The sequence below is a fragment of the Bubalus bubalis genome, chromosome 14 (assembly GCF_019923935.1).
Source record: "Bubalus bubalis isolate 160015118507 breed Murrah chromosome 14, NDDB_SH_1, whole genome shotgun sequence".
Classification (NCBI taxonomy): domain Eukaryota; kingdom Metazoa; phylum Chordata; class Mammalia; order Artiodactyla; family Bovidae; genus Bubalus; species Bubalus bubalis.
Window position 1 is genome coordinate 45,326,044 of NC_059170.1, and position 17,369 is coordinate 45,343,412.

Genomic DNA, 17,369 nt, shown 5'->3' on the forward strand with positions numbered 1-17,369 from the left:
GAGGAGGTGGAGAGATCTTGGAGAGGCGGGAGATCTGGGAGGGGCCGGAGCCCCACGTCCTAACAGCTCCCATGCAGTGCTGGCTACAAGGGGCTAAAAGAGGCATCCCAGGCGACTCTTCCATAGGAAAACCTCCAGAACCAGGATAACCTAACATCCCATCTCTCTACCACTCCGCTGTCCTCTCACAGGCAAATTTATGAATGTTTTCTTGTCAGGAAGCATTTAACAGGAGGCTTCCTGTGTGCAGTTGTGGATCTGTCAGGAATCCTCTGTTCTTTATTAATTCCTGAATATTCAGGAATTAAAAGGAGAAGCAAGCCTCTCCCGGGGGCTGAGGAATCCAGGCTTTTCCTTCGTTAGTTTTTCTATATGGTGATAAGTACCCTCTTCCTTTTTATGAACCATATGGTAAAAGTGATTATTTACAACCCTCTCTCTTTCATATGGATGACCTCATGTTTCCTTGATAACTTGTAAATTTTGATTTTATCTCTGCTGAAAATAGCTATCTTGTAAGACAGTATAAATACCTACACAATATTGAATAAAACACCTCTGCTCCATCAGAGCTTTGGTCCCCGTGTCTTGCTTTCTCTCTCTCTCTTTTTCAGGCTGATCCCCTGGAGCACAGAGGCTCTCTGAGTTCACTTTCCTGCCCGGGCTTCTAAGACCCTCTCAAGAAGGCGCTCTGCGCCTTCACCCCATCAAGAGGGCGCCTGAGGCCTCCGTGAACAGAGCAAGCCCCATGTCAGGGACTTTATTGGCTTTCTGCGTAAACCAAGGAATATCAGCCTCTTTCTCTCTCCTTTACTTTCTTATCGGTCGACTCCGGACCACCAGGTTCTGGTCCATTAAAGGACCTCAACATTTTCTCTTTCATTCCGATGTCCTTCTCTCACACCCCCTCCCTTCTTTCACACACCCTCTGGTCACCAAAGGATCCAACTGTCCACTGTTTGGAGAAAGCTCATCTCTGGCAACGAGCCTCTCTGCATCACATTCTCGCACAGACCTCACTATCATAAATCCTCTCCTGCCATGAGCCAGGGGACCCCCAGCCTCTTCAATTTCTCCTGTCAGCCAGCCACTAGAGCAGCAATTTCCTGAACCCCATTATCGAACGACTGATCCTCCTCTGCCTCTTCTAACAGCCCGGCCCCTCCCTCCCCATGACTGCGGCGGGCTCCTCCACCCTCTTCCTCACCTCCCATCCTCACCTCCTTGTCTACAAAGAGCTTGACGGCCAGGCCAGTGTCACCCATGTCCCTTCTCCAGATGCAGTGCTGACCTCTGACCTGAGCTCCTTCAGGACCTCTCCTGACTACAGGGGGACGCTTTCCTTGGACATGCTTTGCAAGTTCACACTCAAAATAAACTACTACATTTAAAAAAAAAAAAAGGAGATTCCTTTCCTCCACCTTCAAGTTGCTCTCCTTTCCCCTTTTCCAGCGCTCCATCATTCTTGCAATTACCCACACTTAAAATCTGACTCTGCGTTGATTTTCTTTTTTGAGTCCACAGACAGTTTGACCAGGTTCGATCAATCCTCCTCTCAGCATACATCCTGATTCCAAACTTCCTCTCCACTCCAACCGTACTGCCACTATCCTGGCCTCTGCCCCCTGGAGCCAGAAAAATCCTCCATGGGCCTCCCCAACAGCAGCCCTTTCACCCTCTGATGGATCTTACATGGTGACAGATGGTGTGAACACAAGCGTCACGCTGCTGACACACCTCTGCTCAAGAACACTTGCCCCTTCCCCTCTGTGACTCCACAACCAGGGAACCGCGCGAACAACCTGCACGGCTGCTCCCCTGCTGCACACTCAGGCACCTGTGACCGTGGCCTCTGCAGGTTCCCGCACACACTGACCGCACACTGTGCCTACAGGCTGGCAGTGCTGCACCCCAACTCCCCCCCAAACCATCCAAGGTCTGGAGGGAAAATGCAGAAGCTCAGCATTCACAGGGACTCCCGAGTCAACCCTCAACACACTCGGGTCTACACCATCATCTAAACAGCCTGTGTGCGGAGCCTCTTCCCACCTGTAAGGTGAGCCCTGGAGAAAATGCGTATTTGATGCTTTGTTTACACCCTTCTCAGAACCACCAGTGCTTGGTATAAGGTAAGCAACTGATAAAACTCTTGTTTACAGAATATATAAAATAATAGGTTTCAATGAGTTTTCTTTTCTCAAAAGTAGAACTGAGACCAAGACTGAACTCAGTGCCACTGCCCCCAACTCACCAGCCGGATGAGCTGTCGGTCCAGCCACCGGAGCACATCCGGCCCCTCCTCCGTCTCGGCTCGGAACACCCCCAGCCGTGCCATCAGCACCGCCGCCGCCTCCTGGTCAAACGCCGCTTCGATGTGCTTCAGCTGGCTCTGCACGTCTGCCCAACTGACCGGACATCCCAGGGTGAGGGCCAGCTCTCACACTCACACATGCACCTCTTCTTAATCTCTGCTTTTACACACACACACACACACACACACGCACACACACACACGGGAATACTACTCAGCCACAAAAAAGGGAATTCTATTCCACCATTTCCAACAACACGAATGGACCTAGAGGGTGCTATGCTTACTGAGACATATCAGACGGAGAAAGACAAATACTAAATACTCTGTATTTTCTCTTACACCTGGAATCTAAAAAATGAAACAAATGAATATAACAAAACAGAAACAGATTCACAAATAGAGAACAAGCTAGCAGTTACCAGTCAGGAAAAGGAAGGAGGGAGGAGCAAGAAAGAAGAAGTAAAACCTACTGTGTATAAAATAAACTGGCTACAAGGACATACTGTACAGCACAGGGACTAGACCCAACATTTTATAATAACTTTGAACGGATTACAACCTATTAAAACATGCGATCACTATGTTGTACACCTGAATCTAATGTGTGCTTGGTCGCTCAGTCATGTCTGACTCTTTGCAACCCCATGGACTACAGCCCGCCAGGCTCCTCTGTCCATGGGATTCTCTAGGCAAGAATACCAGAGTGGGTTGCCATGCCCTCCTCCAGGGGATCTTCCCAACACAGGGATTGAACCCAGGTCTCTTGCACTGCAGGCAAATTCTTTACCAACTACTTCAAAAGAGCTTTTTTTTTCCCCCCAAAACAAAACATAAAGGTTGAGGCCTTTATGTACTGGCAAGAAAGGTGTCCTTGACACATTAATGAGAGAAGCTTATGCACACCAACACAAAAGCCATCACATATATAATGCACACACGTGGTACACAACTGCCCAGAAATGGGACTGTGGACAGTGAAGCCAGCACGGTAACTGTACTTCACCTCAGGGGAAGCAGGGAGACCCACTCTTTACATAACTATGTGCTGTCTGAATATTTTACAAGGACGGTATGCTTATGGGTCACTTATTTGATAAATAAAATAATGAAACATCATTTTTAAAGAACTTATCCCTACTAAAGGAGCGTCTTCTAAGCTGAGTGAGCTGCAATGCTGCCTCCTCCTCTGCCCCCTCCTCCCCCACCCCCGTCCCCACCCTGCTCTGATCAAATGAGGCAGCAAGGGCTGGTGAGGACCATGCAAACAGTGGATCACAGAGATGAACAACTAGATACTAGATCCCCTCCACAGCAAAGACCAGGGGCTCAGCAGGGAGGAAGCTGGGGTGCTCACTTGCGGGCAACGGTGGTCACACGGATGCGCCGCTGGGTGCTGGAGTGCTGGTAGTGCGTGACGAACTGGATGGCGCCTCGGCCTCCTTGCGGGATCGGGGCGTTGTGCTGCAGGGCAAGAGGCCAGCACCCTGTGACTGTCAGTGCAGGACCCCACACAAGCAGTCAGAGGCTGCAGGTGCGTCCTAAGACGACCAACACCATGGTGACAGCAAGGTTCTCAAGGCGTGTTGAATGTGACACTTAAGAGCAGGGCTTTTCACTTTTTATAATTCTTATCTCAAAAACAGAGAACCAGCTGGGGCTCAGTGACAACTTACAGGGGTGGGATGTCGGGGGAGGTGGAGGGATGTTCAAGTGGGAAGGGCCATGGGTAAACCTATGGCTGATTCGTGTTGATGTATGGTAGAAACCAATACTGTAAAGCAATCATCCTTTAATTATAAATGAATAAACTTTTTAAAAAATTAACTAAAGATAAAAATTAAAAGAATACTGGAGTGGGTTGCCATTCCCTCCTCCAGGGTATCTTCCAGACCCAGGGATCAAAAAAGAAAAAAAAGCAACAAGAGAACCATATTCAAATAAACACTGAACACGACTTAATGATATACATGCTGAGGGGTTCAGCGAGGAAAGACACTGATAACTGCAGCTTGCTTCAAAGTCCAGCCAAACAGAAGGAATTGAGGGAAGGCTAGACGATTACAGAACCTCAGTGGTGGCTACTGGGGTATTCACTGTACAATTCTACTCATTCTTCTGTATGTCTGAGTTTAAAACAGTAAAATCCTGGAGAAAAACTGACACACTCAGAAATTCACCAACATTATGACGGCTGATAAAAGCCATTCCTCTTCTGATGACCTTATCAGTTCAATAAAGTGACAAGGGCAATCTCCTGTCTGACTCTGACCAAACCCCAGAAAGAATAAAAAAGATGATGCCAGAATGGTATCGGGCCCAACAAAAGCCCAAAGTAGCATCAGCTTCTGGAGAGAGAAACCAAAGGCCAGTGGTCGGTAATAAACCAGAAAACACAACACAGAGACATGACTATTCACAAAGAAATCCAGTCCACCTGGTTGACTACTTCAAAGTAGATGCCAAGCGTTGTTGTGGGATCCAGGCCACAGATTTTCCACTGGCTTGTGCCACCAACACCAAGCTCCTAGGGGTGAGAAGACGAATTAAAAAGAATTAAGACAAAAAAGATACTCCAGTGATTAACTGCTAATGACAAGTACTGGCTCTGAGGACAGGCCCCTTAGACTATCTCACTCCAAACAAAAGCCTGAATTTCAGGCATTCCCTGGCAGTCCAGTGGCTAGGAACTGTGAGCTTCCACTGCAGGGGGGCACAAGTTCAAATCCCAGGTCAAGGAACTAAGATCCCACATCTGCGCAGCACAGCCAAAAAATAAAGAAAATCTAAATTTCACGAAAAAAATAAAATTACAAGCCAGAATAAAGTTTAACACTTATCACAGTGCTTTAAAATCAGGCTTTTCAAATGGGCACTCTGATCAGTTTTCATTACATCACTGAGACGTATCTCTACACAGACACACACAGTGCAGAACACTGACGTCAACTGAGAGGATAAGTCAGGGACAGGGAAGAAGCAAATACTAGAAGAGAGAAGAACCACCTGCTTAGCTTGAAAGATTTGTGTGCTTCCCCCATTGTTACCAGACTAAGAAATAATTACAGAACTTGAGCTGTCAAATATTAATTCTTAACCCAATTCCTTTATGCAAAAGCGAGGTATAAATTCTTGGTAAGAGAACTGAGATTTTAGCTGTGTGAAAGCTACTTTATGTTGAACAGCTGAACGGCTCCCCAGTGATAAGAAGTTCATTGAAGTGTGAAGGGTATCACAGCTTTAAGCATAACATTGAGAAGAAAAGCTACAGGTATCATACACCTAGAACCATGAACCAGGGTCTGAGACATACATTCAACACCTCACTAAAATACGGAAAACCATCCTTGGAGAGCAACACGACTGTGCATTGAGAGAGTCATGACACCTCTCATACATTTCTCTGAATCCACCCGCAGTGTATAGCGTCAGCTGAAGACAGCTGACATCAGTCCAGTCTCTATGGAGCCGAGCCAGGAGCCTGTGTCCCCGGGGAACAGATCCAGCATCTGAGGGAGGTGACGCTCAGGCAGGAGAGGGGAGAGTCACAGTGAAATCAGGTCACAGCTCCTTGTGCTTCATGAGACTTTCCTGAGAAGATCGCGAGATGGACAGAGGTCTGGGTGTTCATCTTCCCTTTAACTCCTGCTGGGCAGTGAGGCCACCCTCAGGAATGAGGGTGAGGAAGTAACGGGCCTGCCCACCTCCTTTTCTGGCCTTGTTAACCCTTCTCTCCAATCTCTCTCCACACTGTCCAACTCCATTTTTAATACGTGAAACTCATTCAAGTTTCAGATCCACGGGTTCAGAATACTGTCACCCAAAACATGCCATGATGGCCTAAGGATTATTTTAAACTGAAGGTCATTTTTTAAAAGCAGAAGTAAAAAAAACTCTCCGTCCTCCTCCTGTCTGAAGTAACCACCAAGGACATGCTAGATGCTCATCAGCCCAGAGGTGGCGTGGAAGAATGTGTAATGACTTGTGCTTAAAAAACCCTCCTTTTTCATGAGTTTCCCCATCTATCTACGTTTCCTCCATCTACCACTCCTCAGGATCCAAAGTCCCATTCCTCTGTGTTATCCCTCTTCAACAGATTTATTGCTCTTCTGTTAAAAAGCAACATACTCCCAAGTTCTAACCACCCCTTGCAGTTATCTATCACTAGGCACGTATGTGCTGTGTATATGTGCGATGCACACATTAACAAACTTGCTTGTTTGCCTGTTGTTAAGCTGTGTTTTGTCAGGTCCCGAAAAATTAAACTGACATGGGCAGAATAGCACCAGCTGCCAAGCGTGGTCACAAACCATCCAGAGCCCCACAAGGACTTCTCACTAATACACAAACTCCTTAAGTAAGCATTTACCCTGCCTTGATCAGAAGAAAATGGAAAGATGGAACTAGAAGTCACCATTTTATTGAGATTCAAATACACTGAAACACAGGGTTATCAAAGGATAACCTAATGCAATCAGAGGAAAGGCTGCTGGCAAACAAGATACTCGTGTTGTGCTATCATCTCATTCAACAGGTTTCCTGCTGAGGCAAAAAGGGAACGGCCCCTGTACCTGAGGCATGAGCAGTATCGCCTCCCCACAGCTCGGCTGCAGGCACACAGATCACTCAGGAAGTGTGGGCCCAAAAGGGTTTCACTTGCATCTAATCATCCGTCCAGCCTCCACTTCACAGCAAATATACGACAGAAAACAAGTCAAATGAGAAAACAGTCACACGGAAACCTTGTGACACTCAAGGACAGAAGACGCTGGCACGTGGCTCCGTCTCTTCAACAGACGTCATCAAACAAGACAAGCTAGAAAGCATAAACAAAACGACAGGAAGTCCATTCTAGATCTTAGAAGACTGAGGATACATAATCCCAGATGCAATGCTGGTTAGAGGGAAAAACAGCTGTAAGAGCACTTGGAGAGAAAGCAGGGAAAGAACGTGACTGTGTGTTAGATGGTATCAGGAAACTGCTTTCCTAGTCTTGAGAATAGCCTTGTCTTCAGAAGCTGCACACTGAAACATGGACTCAAGACATCTGCAATGTGTTTTCAAAGGCAAAATAGGATAGCAAATATGGCAAATAGAGGATATCAGATAGGTAACTCAAATGTGGCCAAGAGGACAGAGTGATAATCCCGACAAAATGTCCAGGATTGATGAGCCTAAATGGTGGGGAAAGAGGATTCATTACGCTCTCCTCAGACTTCCCAGTGTGTCTGAAAACTGTACTTCCCTCGCCGTTGCCTCCTCCCTCCCCATCAACAAGTGTCATCGCTGATCCCTGCTGGACCCCAGAGCAGCTCATCAGCATGAACTAATCGACAACACCTTCTGAGGCAGATTCTAAGTTTATGGGGAATATTTAGGAACAAGGAAGCCTCCCAAGGCCCCATTGAGAAACAGGAGTACAAGTCCCATAGTACTTGGGGATGATGAGGGACTCATCAGAGGCACTTGGGGCAGCAATCCACCTCACCCAGAGGGTTACAGGAAAATTCTAGCAAATTACCTTGCCTCTGGCAACTTCAAACTTGCTCTAGGTAGTTACTAGTCAAACATTCATTGCTGAGGACAGAACTCTGATGTGAAGGGTGAACTCTAGAGCGGGCATCCCTGGTGCTTCCCCTGGGCTGCTCGCTGAATCCTCCCGATAGTGCTATACAGCAGGTCCCATCACTTCCTTTATTCCCCAACAGAGATGCTGAGTCCTGGATCCGTGAAAGTACCTTGTCCTGACCACCCTCCACTTGAGTCCGCTCCCAGCCCTCCCGTCCACCCTCAAGTTGAAGATGACGGTGGGGAAGGACATAAACATCATCACCCTGCCCAGAGCCAGCCTGGACAGGCCTCACTGGACCGCTAGTGCACCCTTGGTAGCTGAAGTGTGAGAAGAGGAAGCGGGCTGCCAGCAAGGCCACCTCCCCACCTAGTAAGGGCTGAACTGTGCTTCCACGCACTCGAGGAACACCAACATCTGCACGCACAGTGTCATCCACCGCCCAGCTAACTCGAATGGTCTCTGAGAAGTGAGACAAAGGCAGCCCTTCCAAGGGCAATAAGCACATGAGTTTATCTCAAAAGGGCTGTGCTCCATGGAATGAAATGCCTAGTGGTTCTCTGGCACAACCACCCAAGCAGGAGTAGCAGGTGAGGGGGACCTGGGCCTGGCTCCTCTGTGTCAGCTCTGACCCTGAGCAGGACACTGAACCTCTGCGAGCCTCAGCTTCCTCCTCTCTGACCATTTAGATGGATGGACGGAAAGACAGAGATGACACCACCCCTCCACCCCTCTGCACAGACACAAGCCAACAGGTGACACACAAAAGGTCATCCAGCTTCAACCCATCTAAGCGGTCAAATCTGGGACAGAGGAGGGAAAGGTGAGGAAGTTTTTCTTACGTTTTCTGACACACACGGTCCTTTCACATTCAGAGACACACAGGGTCCGATGGCTCCCGCAACCTTCAGCTCCCTTGAGGTCTGAGACAGAATTACACAAGAGCACACAGTTAACAACCACTAAGAACCACCGTCTTACAAAGGACACAACTAAAACTTAGAGGAAGAAATGGCAGGGTTATCACTTCACCCAGAGAAAACCCTACAGGGATTCCAATACACAAAAGCTGGTACACGGTTCTCCATGGCTTCTGTGAACCGACCAGAACTTTAATAAAACCCTCCTTGAGAAGCAGCATGTCTTGTTCCCAAGATGATGCCACATGTCCTGCTTTCTCAAAGTTGAAATGACTGTGCACACAGAGGACAGCAACCCCACCACCACTACTACGTTCCCCAATGCCACGAACCTGCTGTAATTAGTCACAACTGTCAATCAGCAAACACGCTGTCCTGTGTATCTTTAAAATACTTAATTCTGAATTCATTTCAGCAAAGTCCATTCTTCATCTATTTAAATAAACCTCAAACATCTGATGACGTTGTTTGAAGTTTAACCCAGATGATTTACTCATTATCGCCAATTAGCAAAGTAATATTTACCATCGTATTTTCTAATGGTCACTTTGACTGTTTTCTCAGTGACTCAAGATCAAGGGTATAGGTCTACAGTCCCTGAGTGGAAAATAAAAAGCTATACTCATGATGCCGCCCTATTTAAGAGCACTCTGGTCCGTCTGCAGGCAGGTGTTATGCACGAATCAGTGGCTGAGTGGGTGCTCAGCCTACCACCCGTAATCTATAGCCTGCTGTCCTAGGGTAGGGCAGAACCTGCAGGGAGAGCAGACAACTCTGTGTTTCAAACACTGATAAATACACAGTTCATTCTTGAGAAGCAAAGCGACCAGGGATGGTGGGATTATTTTGCTGGGAACTTCTTATCTTTATAAGTGCCCATGTCCTGCGGGGTGAGGTTTCTCCAAGGCCAACTATTAAATAAGCAGGAACACTATTCTTCCCTTAAATCTTTAGAAATATATTGTACCTTTACTTCCAAAGTAGCACCAAAGGCCATTCGGAAATTGCCATTAAAATCTTTACTGAAAATTCTTTGGAATGTCTGCTTGAAGAGAGAAGTGTTGAAAGAATCTCCCATCACCATGTAGCCTCTAGGAAGAAAAAAGGAAAAAGAAAGTGAACCTTTAGGATGACTGAAAGCCATTCAGAGGCTTCTTGGGTACTGACAAACAATTAATTTAGAGAAGAAAGTAAAAAGCAAGCCTGTCTATAAAGGTGTTACTGACAATACACTGCTTGCTAATGGTAACAGCCAGTTCAAGCTGTACTCATGACACTATTTTTAAAACATGAAACAGAATTATTTAGAACAGCACTTGTACCTTGATCACTATGGCAGTTATATAAACCTACAAGAGATGACAAATACCTCACAGAACTAGACATACACAGAGATTTTAAAAATGAGTGCATGTAAACACTGGTGAGAGTCAAGTCCAGTCCATAATGGAGTTAACTGTATAGACTAAGTCAAGTTTCCTGGTTGTGACATTGTGCTGAACTTATGTAAGATGCCACCACTGGGCTCCAAAATCACTGCAGATGGTGACTGCAGCCATGAAATTAAAAGATGCTTACTCCTTGGAAGGAAAATTATGACCAACCTAGATACCATATTAAAAAGCAGAGACATTACTTTGCCAACAAAGGTCCGTCTAGTCAAGGCTATGGTTTTTCCAGTAGTCATGTATGGATGTGAGAGTTGGACTATAAAGAAAGCTGAGTGCTGAAGAATTGATGCTTTTGAACTGTGGAGTTGGAGAAGACTTTTGAGAGTCCCTTGGACTGCAAGGAGATCCAACCAGTCCATTCTAAAGGAGATCAGTCCTAAATATTCATTGGAAGGACTGATGTTGAAGCTGAAACTACAATACTTTGGCCACCTGATGCAAAGAACTAACTCATTGGAAAAGACCCTGATGCTGGCAAAGATTGAAGGTGGGAGGAGAAGGGGACGACAGAGGATGAGATGGTTGGATGGCATCACCGACTCAATGGACATGAGTTTGGGTGAACTCCGGGAGTTGATGATGGACAGGAAGGCCTGGCATGCTACAGTCCATGGGGTCACAAAGAATGGACATGACTGAGCAACTAAACTGAACCACTGGGAATTGCTGGATGAAAAGTACGGACAGATCTCTTTGTACTGTGTTTGCAATTCCTTGTGAATCTTAATTACGTCAATTAAAAAGTTAAAACAAAAATGATACAATCATCAGCTGCATGTGCTCAGCCACACCTGGAACACTCAGGGGTTCTCAAACCCTGCACATCAGAAACGCTCAGCAACTTTAAATACGCTGATGCCCAGGCCATGCCCTGTGCTAATTAAATCTGACTTTAGGAACAGGACTCAAATCAAGAGTAGCTTTTAATGTTCGCAGGTGATTCTGATGTGCAGCAGCTTCAGACCAGCACTGCACATCTGTGGATCTCACCAAAATCCCCAGAGAGTTTGTTAAAACCGACCACCACGCTGGAGCCTAAGCCTCTGATTCAGGAGGTCTGGGGTGAAGCCTAACTGTACACATTTCTAATCAGGCCCCATGGAGCCCTGAAGTGGCTGGTTGGGCCTCATCCTGCTTTGAGGACCATGCCTCCACCACGCCATCCACGAGGTGAGGACTTGTGCTCTCAACCCACCCCTCACTGCACCCTCCAGGCTGTCAGGAAGTGTGACTGCTAGGCCAGGGGAGGGGCTCCTAGTTTCTCCGGCATTCAGACCTATCCCCTACCCTTCTCACAAGGAAGTGCTAAAGGCCACACACTTCACACTTGCAATCTTGCCCGGGTATCTGGACAACTCTAAGAAATGAAGTTCCTCTGAAACGACAGGTTCCTAGGGAAGCCTGACCTCCCTCCGATCATAGCTTCTTCCTCCGAGAAGTGCACCACCCTCTCCAGCTCAGAAACCGCAGCCTGGAGCCAAATGAATGCTCCTGTGAGCCAGCCTGGGCCCTCCCCACAGTTCCACCCCTCAGTTCTCTTTCCTTAGAACAACCACTCTCACTTTACTCAGGGAGGGGGCTCACTGTCCACATACCCAGTAAGATTTGGGCAACACTTCATCTCCAGGAGTCCAGTCTGATCAAGGGCACAGGCGTAAATATCAATGCAGTGACCGTTTGCAGCAGTGCGGTTCGCAAGCATCTCATAGTGCTGCAGAGAGAGAAAAACCATCTTCATGGAACAGGGACATTACGACCATTAGGTATCCTCAAAGTTTTTCGAGATTGGAAGCTACACTTTTTTTATATGGATCTCATAAACGAAACTGTCCCCATGTCCCCTGTTTGATCACATCCACTCTAACGAAGGTCTCAGAACTGGGGCAGATATTTAATGTCAGCGAGATCTGGCAGGTCATCTCAGCAAATGCAGCTCTCCTGCCACACAGCATGGCCTGGGCAGAGCAGAGGTTGCTCCCCTGAGCAGCCGAAGCCCCACCCCGGATGACTACACTTACAGCCCGTGGCCAGGAGCACCTACCTTGGTTGCCTTTTTCATGAAGCGGGCATTGTCTTTCTCAATGTCATGCCAGGAACGAATAGGAACCTTTAATTCATCTCCAACCACCATGCCAGGTCCCTGGGTGGGGGGTCCCCCAGTGAACAGCATGATCCTGGCTCCCGTGTTTGGAAAAGTGCCCTGTGACAGTTGAGTGGCAGCATGTTAGAGACACACAGCCCGCCCCAAGCATACTTCCCACAGAGATGCCGCAAACGTGCGCTCCCTCAGCTGTCGTGAACTGTCGTGAACACTGAGGACACTGCAGCAAAGAGCAGACGACACTATGGACAAGCAGCCTCTCACTTCCAGGCTGAGGCTCTGGAGAGCTTTTATTAATTTACTGTGATCCCACTGCCCTAATGGTCTTGTGTTTCTCAAGAAAACTTTCTATAATTTTCAAAACACTGAGGGCTCCTTCAGTGTGGACAATAATAATCACTGAAGTACGTTCTGATAAACTAACACAGCCAGCTGACTGGGGTCACAGCTGATTTTTCAGACAAGGCCAAGGAACACACCTTCTGCCATCAAGCTTGCAATGTTTGGGGGCAGGGCAGTAAATTCTGAGTTACCTCCAACAGGCCTACAGCAATGGACAAGGCAACACCAGTGGATCGCAAAGGCCTCTTCCCCTGAGGTACGGGCCACGGGTCCCTCTGTAGTTCCCCAAGGAGATCAGTGAGGTTCATGTCAATCTTGTGAATGGGCTGCAGAAACCTGCATGATTTTGAATGGCCACGTCAAGTCTGAGTTAATGAAGTACTCTGGTCCTCGGCCCACGTAACACATAGCTACTGCTCTTCAAAACGTGTATCAGAGTAGAAAAAACTTGCAGTTTTTTTCCTTCAAAGTTGTCTCTAACTACAAGCACAAAAAACTCAAAGCAATTTTATACAGGACAATCTCTTAAAGCCTAACATATAATAATTTGTACATGTAGTGTGAAAAGACAATCGATTTCAAACAGGAGCAAATCAGTTTAATTAAAGTTTAAGTGGCCAAAAACAACAACAACAACAACAATCCTAAAGACATGCCTAACAGGAACTCAGTTCACGTAACGTTCACAAGCAGGGACAACCTTCATCGATCGTTCTGAAGACTCTCTCAAGGTTTCTCTTAAAACACTTGGAGTCATCAGGGAAACATCGGTTTCTTAGAGAAGAGGCTGTAACCATCACCTTATGTTGGCCAGCTGTTAACCCAGCCCTTGGCCATTCTAGGAGTGCAGCAGGCCACGTGAACTAAGTGCCCAGTCTCAGGACACTCAGCAGAAGCCTTTTCAGTGTCTCCAGCTTTACAAAATGGGGGAGTTCCCTAGTGGCCCAGTGGTTAGGAATATGGGCTTTCGCTGTTGCAGCCCGGGTTTAATTCCTGGTTGGGGAACCAAAGTCCCAAAAGCTGCAGTGCTGCCAAAATTAAAAAAAGGAAAAAAAGGACAACAGCCATGTGTCTAAGAAGAGGGGAATGACCGTGTGCAGTGCTCGCAAAACCTCTATGGTGATACAACTCTAAAAGGAAAAGCATCCTGAGCAAAACTGCCCCAGGATATATGTGTACGTATATACTTATATAGATTATAAATTTTAAACATACACTGATATATTATGCTTATTATTAAACATGAAATATTGATTAAGCCTAATCTTTTTTTCCCCTTTAAAAATAAAATACAAAGCACTCTCACCGCGCCCCCTCTACCCCCCACCCAAGGGGCCAGGCTCACCTGCTGGACACGGACGGGCGCTCCTGCGGCTGAGCCGGGCGCACTGGCTGCACGGGCATCGCAGGCTTGGTCAGGCCCAGCATGTCCTACACAAACCAAAAAGACGCATTTCTCGTAACACGATAAGAGAATGGCTCTATTTTTTTCCTTTTTCTTAATGGAACTTTAAGAACTACCCCTGCTCCTGCCTGAGGACAAGCTGCACACTGACCTGGATCTGCCTGGCAGTAAGGTCCTTCGTGCCCCGGAAGACGTAACTCTTGGCGATCCCCTCGCAGCTGAGTTCGTGAACCTGTACCATCCTCCCAAACGTGATCAAACCCACCAGCGCGTCTGGAGGGAGGAGGCTCAGGGACATCTGCAGGGACTCCTTGAGTGCTTGGAGGTCATCATCCTCCAGACACGTGTCCACCACATACAGGAAGATCAGAGGGGATGGGGCGCCTCGCTGGATGTGGGGGAAAATGGCATACAGTTAGTGTACAGACAGACGTGACCTGCTCTTTTTAAAACAAAACAGGTATGTATTAAATAACAACTCTTTATTTACACTTGTCAGGGATAACAACATCAAAACACACTTCTACTTACCTCATTAAAAGGCAGGTTTTATCAGAACCAACTGGATGCAGACTATTTGTATCCAACAATTTATTCCCCATTTTGAATGCCAGGCCTTGCTCTAGGTCCTGCCATACATCAGCAGACCAAAAGGCCAGAGATCCCTACCTGCCTGAGGAGCTAACTTTCAAGAACCGAGAAGAGGGGCGGGATTGTGCAGGTGGGGCAGGGTAGGGGTGGAACTCCACCAGTAACTGGGAGGCTAGGGCAGCCTTATTAAGAAAGTAACATTTTGGATTTCAAAAGGAAAAAAAAAAAAGAAGAAGTAACGTGAGCAAAAAGCTGGAGGGGAGGGAGGGAGCAATGCAGATACAGGGAGAGAGCTCCAGCCTGAGGAAAAGCCAGAACAAAGGCCCAGGGACATGTCTGTGCCCACACACTGAGCAGTCAAGGATCCCACTGGCCTTGCAGCTGTAAATCGTTCATATGGGCAAGAGACACAGAAGACAGTATTTCAGAAGAAACTCAATACTTAACACTGCTCCTTAAACACATGACAATTACCTGTATCACGTACTCAATTGTAGAAAACTGGGGCATCAATTCAGCAGGCTGGTTCACCTCAGATATGCCTGCGTAAGCTGGAGGAAACTGGAGAAAACAAGACAGAGCAATGTTTCATGCGGGCTGAAAGTTACACTATGTCTCTTATCTTCCATTTATAAAAACAGTAATAGTTTAATGACCACGTATTTATTCTGAAAGTATAAAACCTAGAACATGTTACTAAAATACAAAAATCTATTAACACTGCCCTATATCACACTGGAACTTTATTTTAAATGCAGTTTTCAGATATGCTGTAACTTCTAAATGATTAAAACACACACTATTAAAAACCATTTCCTAATTGTTGCCTATAAATGAAGGGCTGAGATTTTAGCTGTTTTATCGATTATCTGTGTGGAATCTAAAGCTTTTATTTAGGTTTATTATTCTAGCTGTGATCAATAAAGTAATACATGTTCATTGTAGAAAACCTGCAAGTACAAGAAATTTCATGGATAGAGGAGCCTGGCAGGCTACAGCCCACGGGGTTGCAAAAGTCGTACATGACTGAGCGACTGAACAAGAAAAATATAAGAAAAAAGAAACAACCCCCTGATCACACACACACACCCACACACACTCCCACCACTTGGAGGCAGCCTCTGTCAACATCTCAGCTTCCACACTTGTTCTTAAGCACAGCTGAGATCATCTTGCATGCACAATTTTGCAACCTGCCTTTTGGTGCTTAACATAATGTCATAGGTGTCTTCTTTTTTCTCTGCAAACATTTTAGATTCGTAGCTTGTATGTTGCTTTTCCTTTCCCCCCAGTTAAAAATTGAGGTATGATGCCGTACATACCAATTTTACCATCTTTTTGAGTGTCCGGTTCAGAGGTCTTAAATACACTTATAACGCTGTGCAACCACCTCTAACATCCATCCCCAGAACTTTCCTCATCTTGTAAAACTGAAACTCTGAACCTCTTAAACAATCTCCGCTTCATCCCCATCCAGCCCCTAGCACCCACCTCTCCGTTACTCCAAGTACCTCATTTAATGGGGATCATATATGTTTGTCTTTTTAGGACTGGCTTATTTCATTCAGTAATATCGGTAAAGCTCAATTACATTGTAGCGTTAAGTCAGAACATCCTTGCATCTTAAGGCTGATACTATTTCACTGAATGCAGGACACTTGCTTACCCATTCACCTGGCGGCAGATACTGAAGTCAGGTGAAATGTTTAGCTACTGTGAATACTACTACTATGAATAGGAGTGTATATCTACAAGATCCTGTTTTCAGTTCTTTTGGATATATATCCAGAGGTGGGAATTCTGCATCATTTGGTAAACATCACTAATGATTAGTGACGATGAGCACCTTTTTATGTGCTTATTGGCCATCCATCTATCATCTTTGGAGAAATTATCTCTTCAAGTCCTTTGGACATTTCTGAACTAGGCTTCCCTGTTGTTGACTATTACGAGTTCTTAAATATTCTACACATTAATCCCTTAGACATACGATTTGCAAATACTTTCACCCACTGTATGAGCTGGCCTTTACTCTGTTGACACTTTTTGATCCAGTAGAATTTTCACAATTAATAAAATTAAACGGACATCAATTCTGAGTGTAATGGGGTGTAGGAATGTTTTTAAGACTTGTATATACTTCTGAATCGCCCATGGAATCTTGAATGGTGGGACTTCCCTGGTGATCTAATGGCTAAGACTCCATGTTTCCAATGCAGGAGGCCTGGGTTTGATCCCTGGTCAGGGAACTAGATCCCACATGCTGCAACTAAAGATTCTGAATGTTGCAATGAAGATCTCATGTGCCTCAGCTAAGACCCGGCATGGCCAAAATAAATGAATGAAAGAAAAAAAAAAGTACTGAATGGTACCTGCTTCTAATTCCCAAGCTTATACTCAGTTATCAACTACAGGCTGGTCCTTTATCACTGGTCTCAGTGTGCACTGAGCATGAGACTCATAATTATGATCAAATTAAGAATAAGTAGATTATTACTATCTTAAGATCTACTAGAACAGTATATATTATGATGAGCATAATTAATTATTTGCTAACTGCTTTACCATAGTTTATATACAATAAAATTCACTCATTTTAAATGCACAATTCAGTGATTTTTAGTAAATGCACATAGAACTGTGCAATACTTATCATAATCCACTTTTAGAACATTTTCT

The 17,369-nt window shown here is 45.9% G+C and overlaps 1 protein-coding gene across 4 annotated transcripts in view; it reads right to left on the bottom strand.

Moving 5' to 3' along the window:
• The window catches only part of SEC23B (SEC23 homolog B, COPII coat complex component), a 33,849-nt gene that overhangs the window by 12,131 nt on the left and 4,349 nt on the right, over positions 1 to 17,369 (bottom strand). For all 4 annotated transcript variants that reach the window (XM_006077245.4, XM_006077244.4, XM_006077247.4 and 1 more), the window contains exons 4-14: positions 15,165 to 15,251; positions 14,251 to 14,487; positions 14,040 to 14,125; positions 12,886 to 13,030; positions 12,293 to 12,451; positions 11,847 to 11,962; positions 9,768 to 9,891; positions 8,723 to 8,803; positions 4,749 to 4,838; positions 3,669 to 3,775; positions 2,252 to 2,405 (exon numbers count right to left, since the gene is read on the bottom strand). In XM_006077245.4, coding sequence (XP_006077307.1) covers positions 2,252 to 2,405; positions 3,669 to 3,775; positions 4,749 to 4,838; positions 8,723 to 8,803; positions 9,768 to 9,891; positions 11,847 to 11,962; positions 12,293 to 12,451; positions 12,886 to 13,030; positions 14,040 to 14,125; positions 14,251 to 14,487; positions 15,165 to 15,251 — 1,386 coding nt within the window. The remainder of the gene's footprint in view (positions 1 to 2,251; positions 2,406 to 3,668; positions 3,776 to 4,748; positions 4,839 to 8,722; positions 8,804 to 9,767; positions 9,892 to 11,846; positions 11,963 to 12,292; positions 12,452 to 12,885; positions 13,031 to 14,039; positions 14,126 to 14,250; positions 14,488 to 15,164; positions 15,252 to 17,369) is intronic.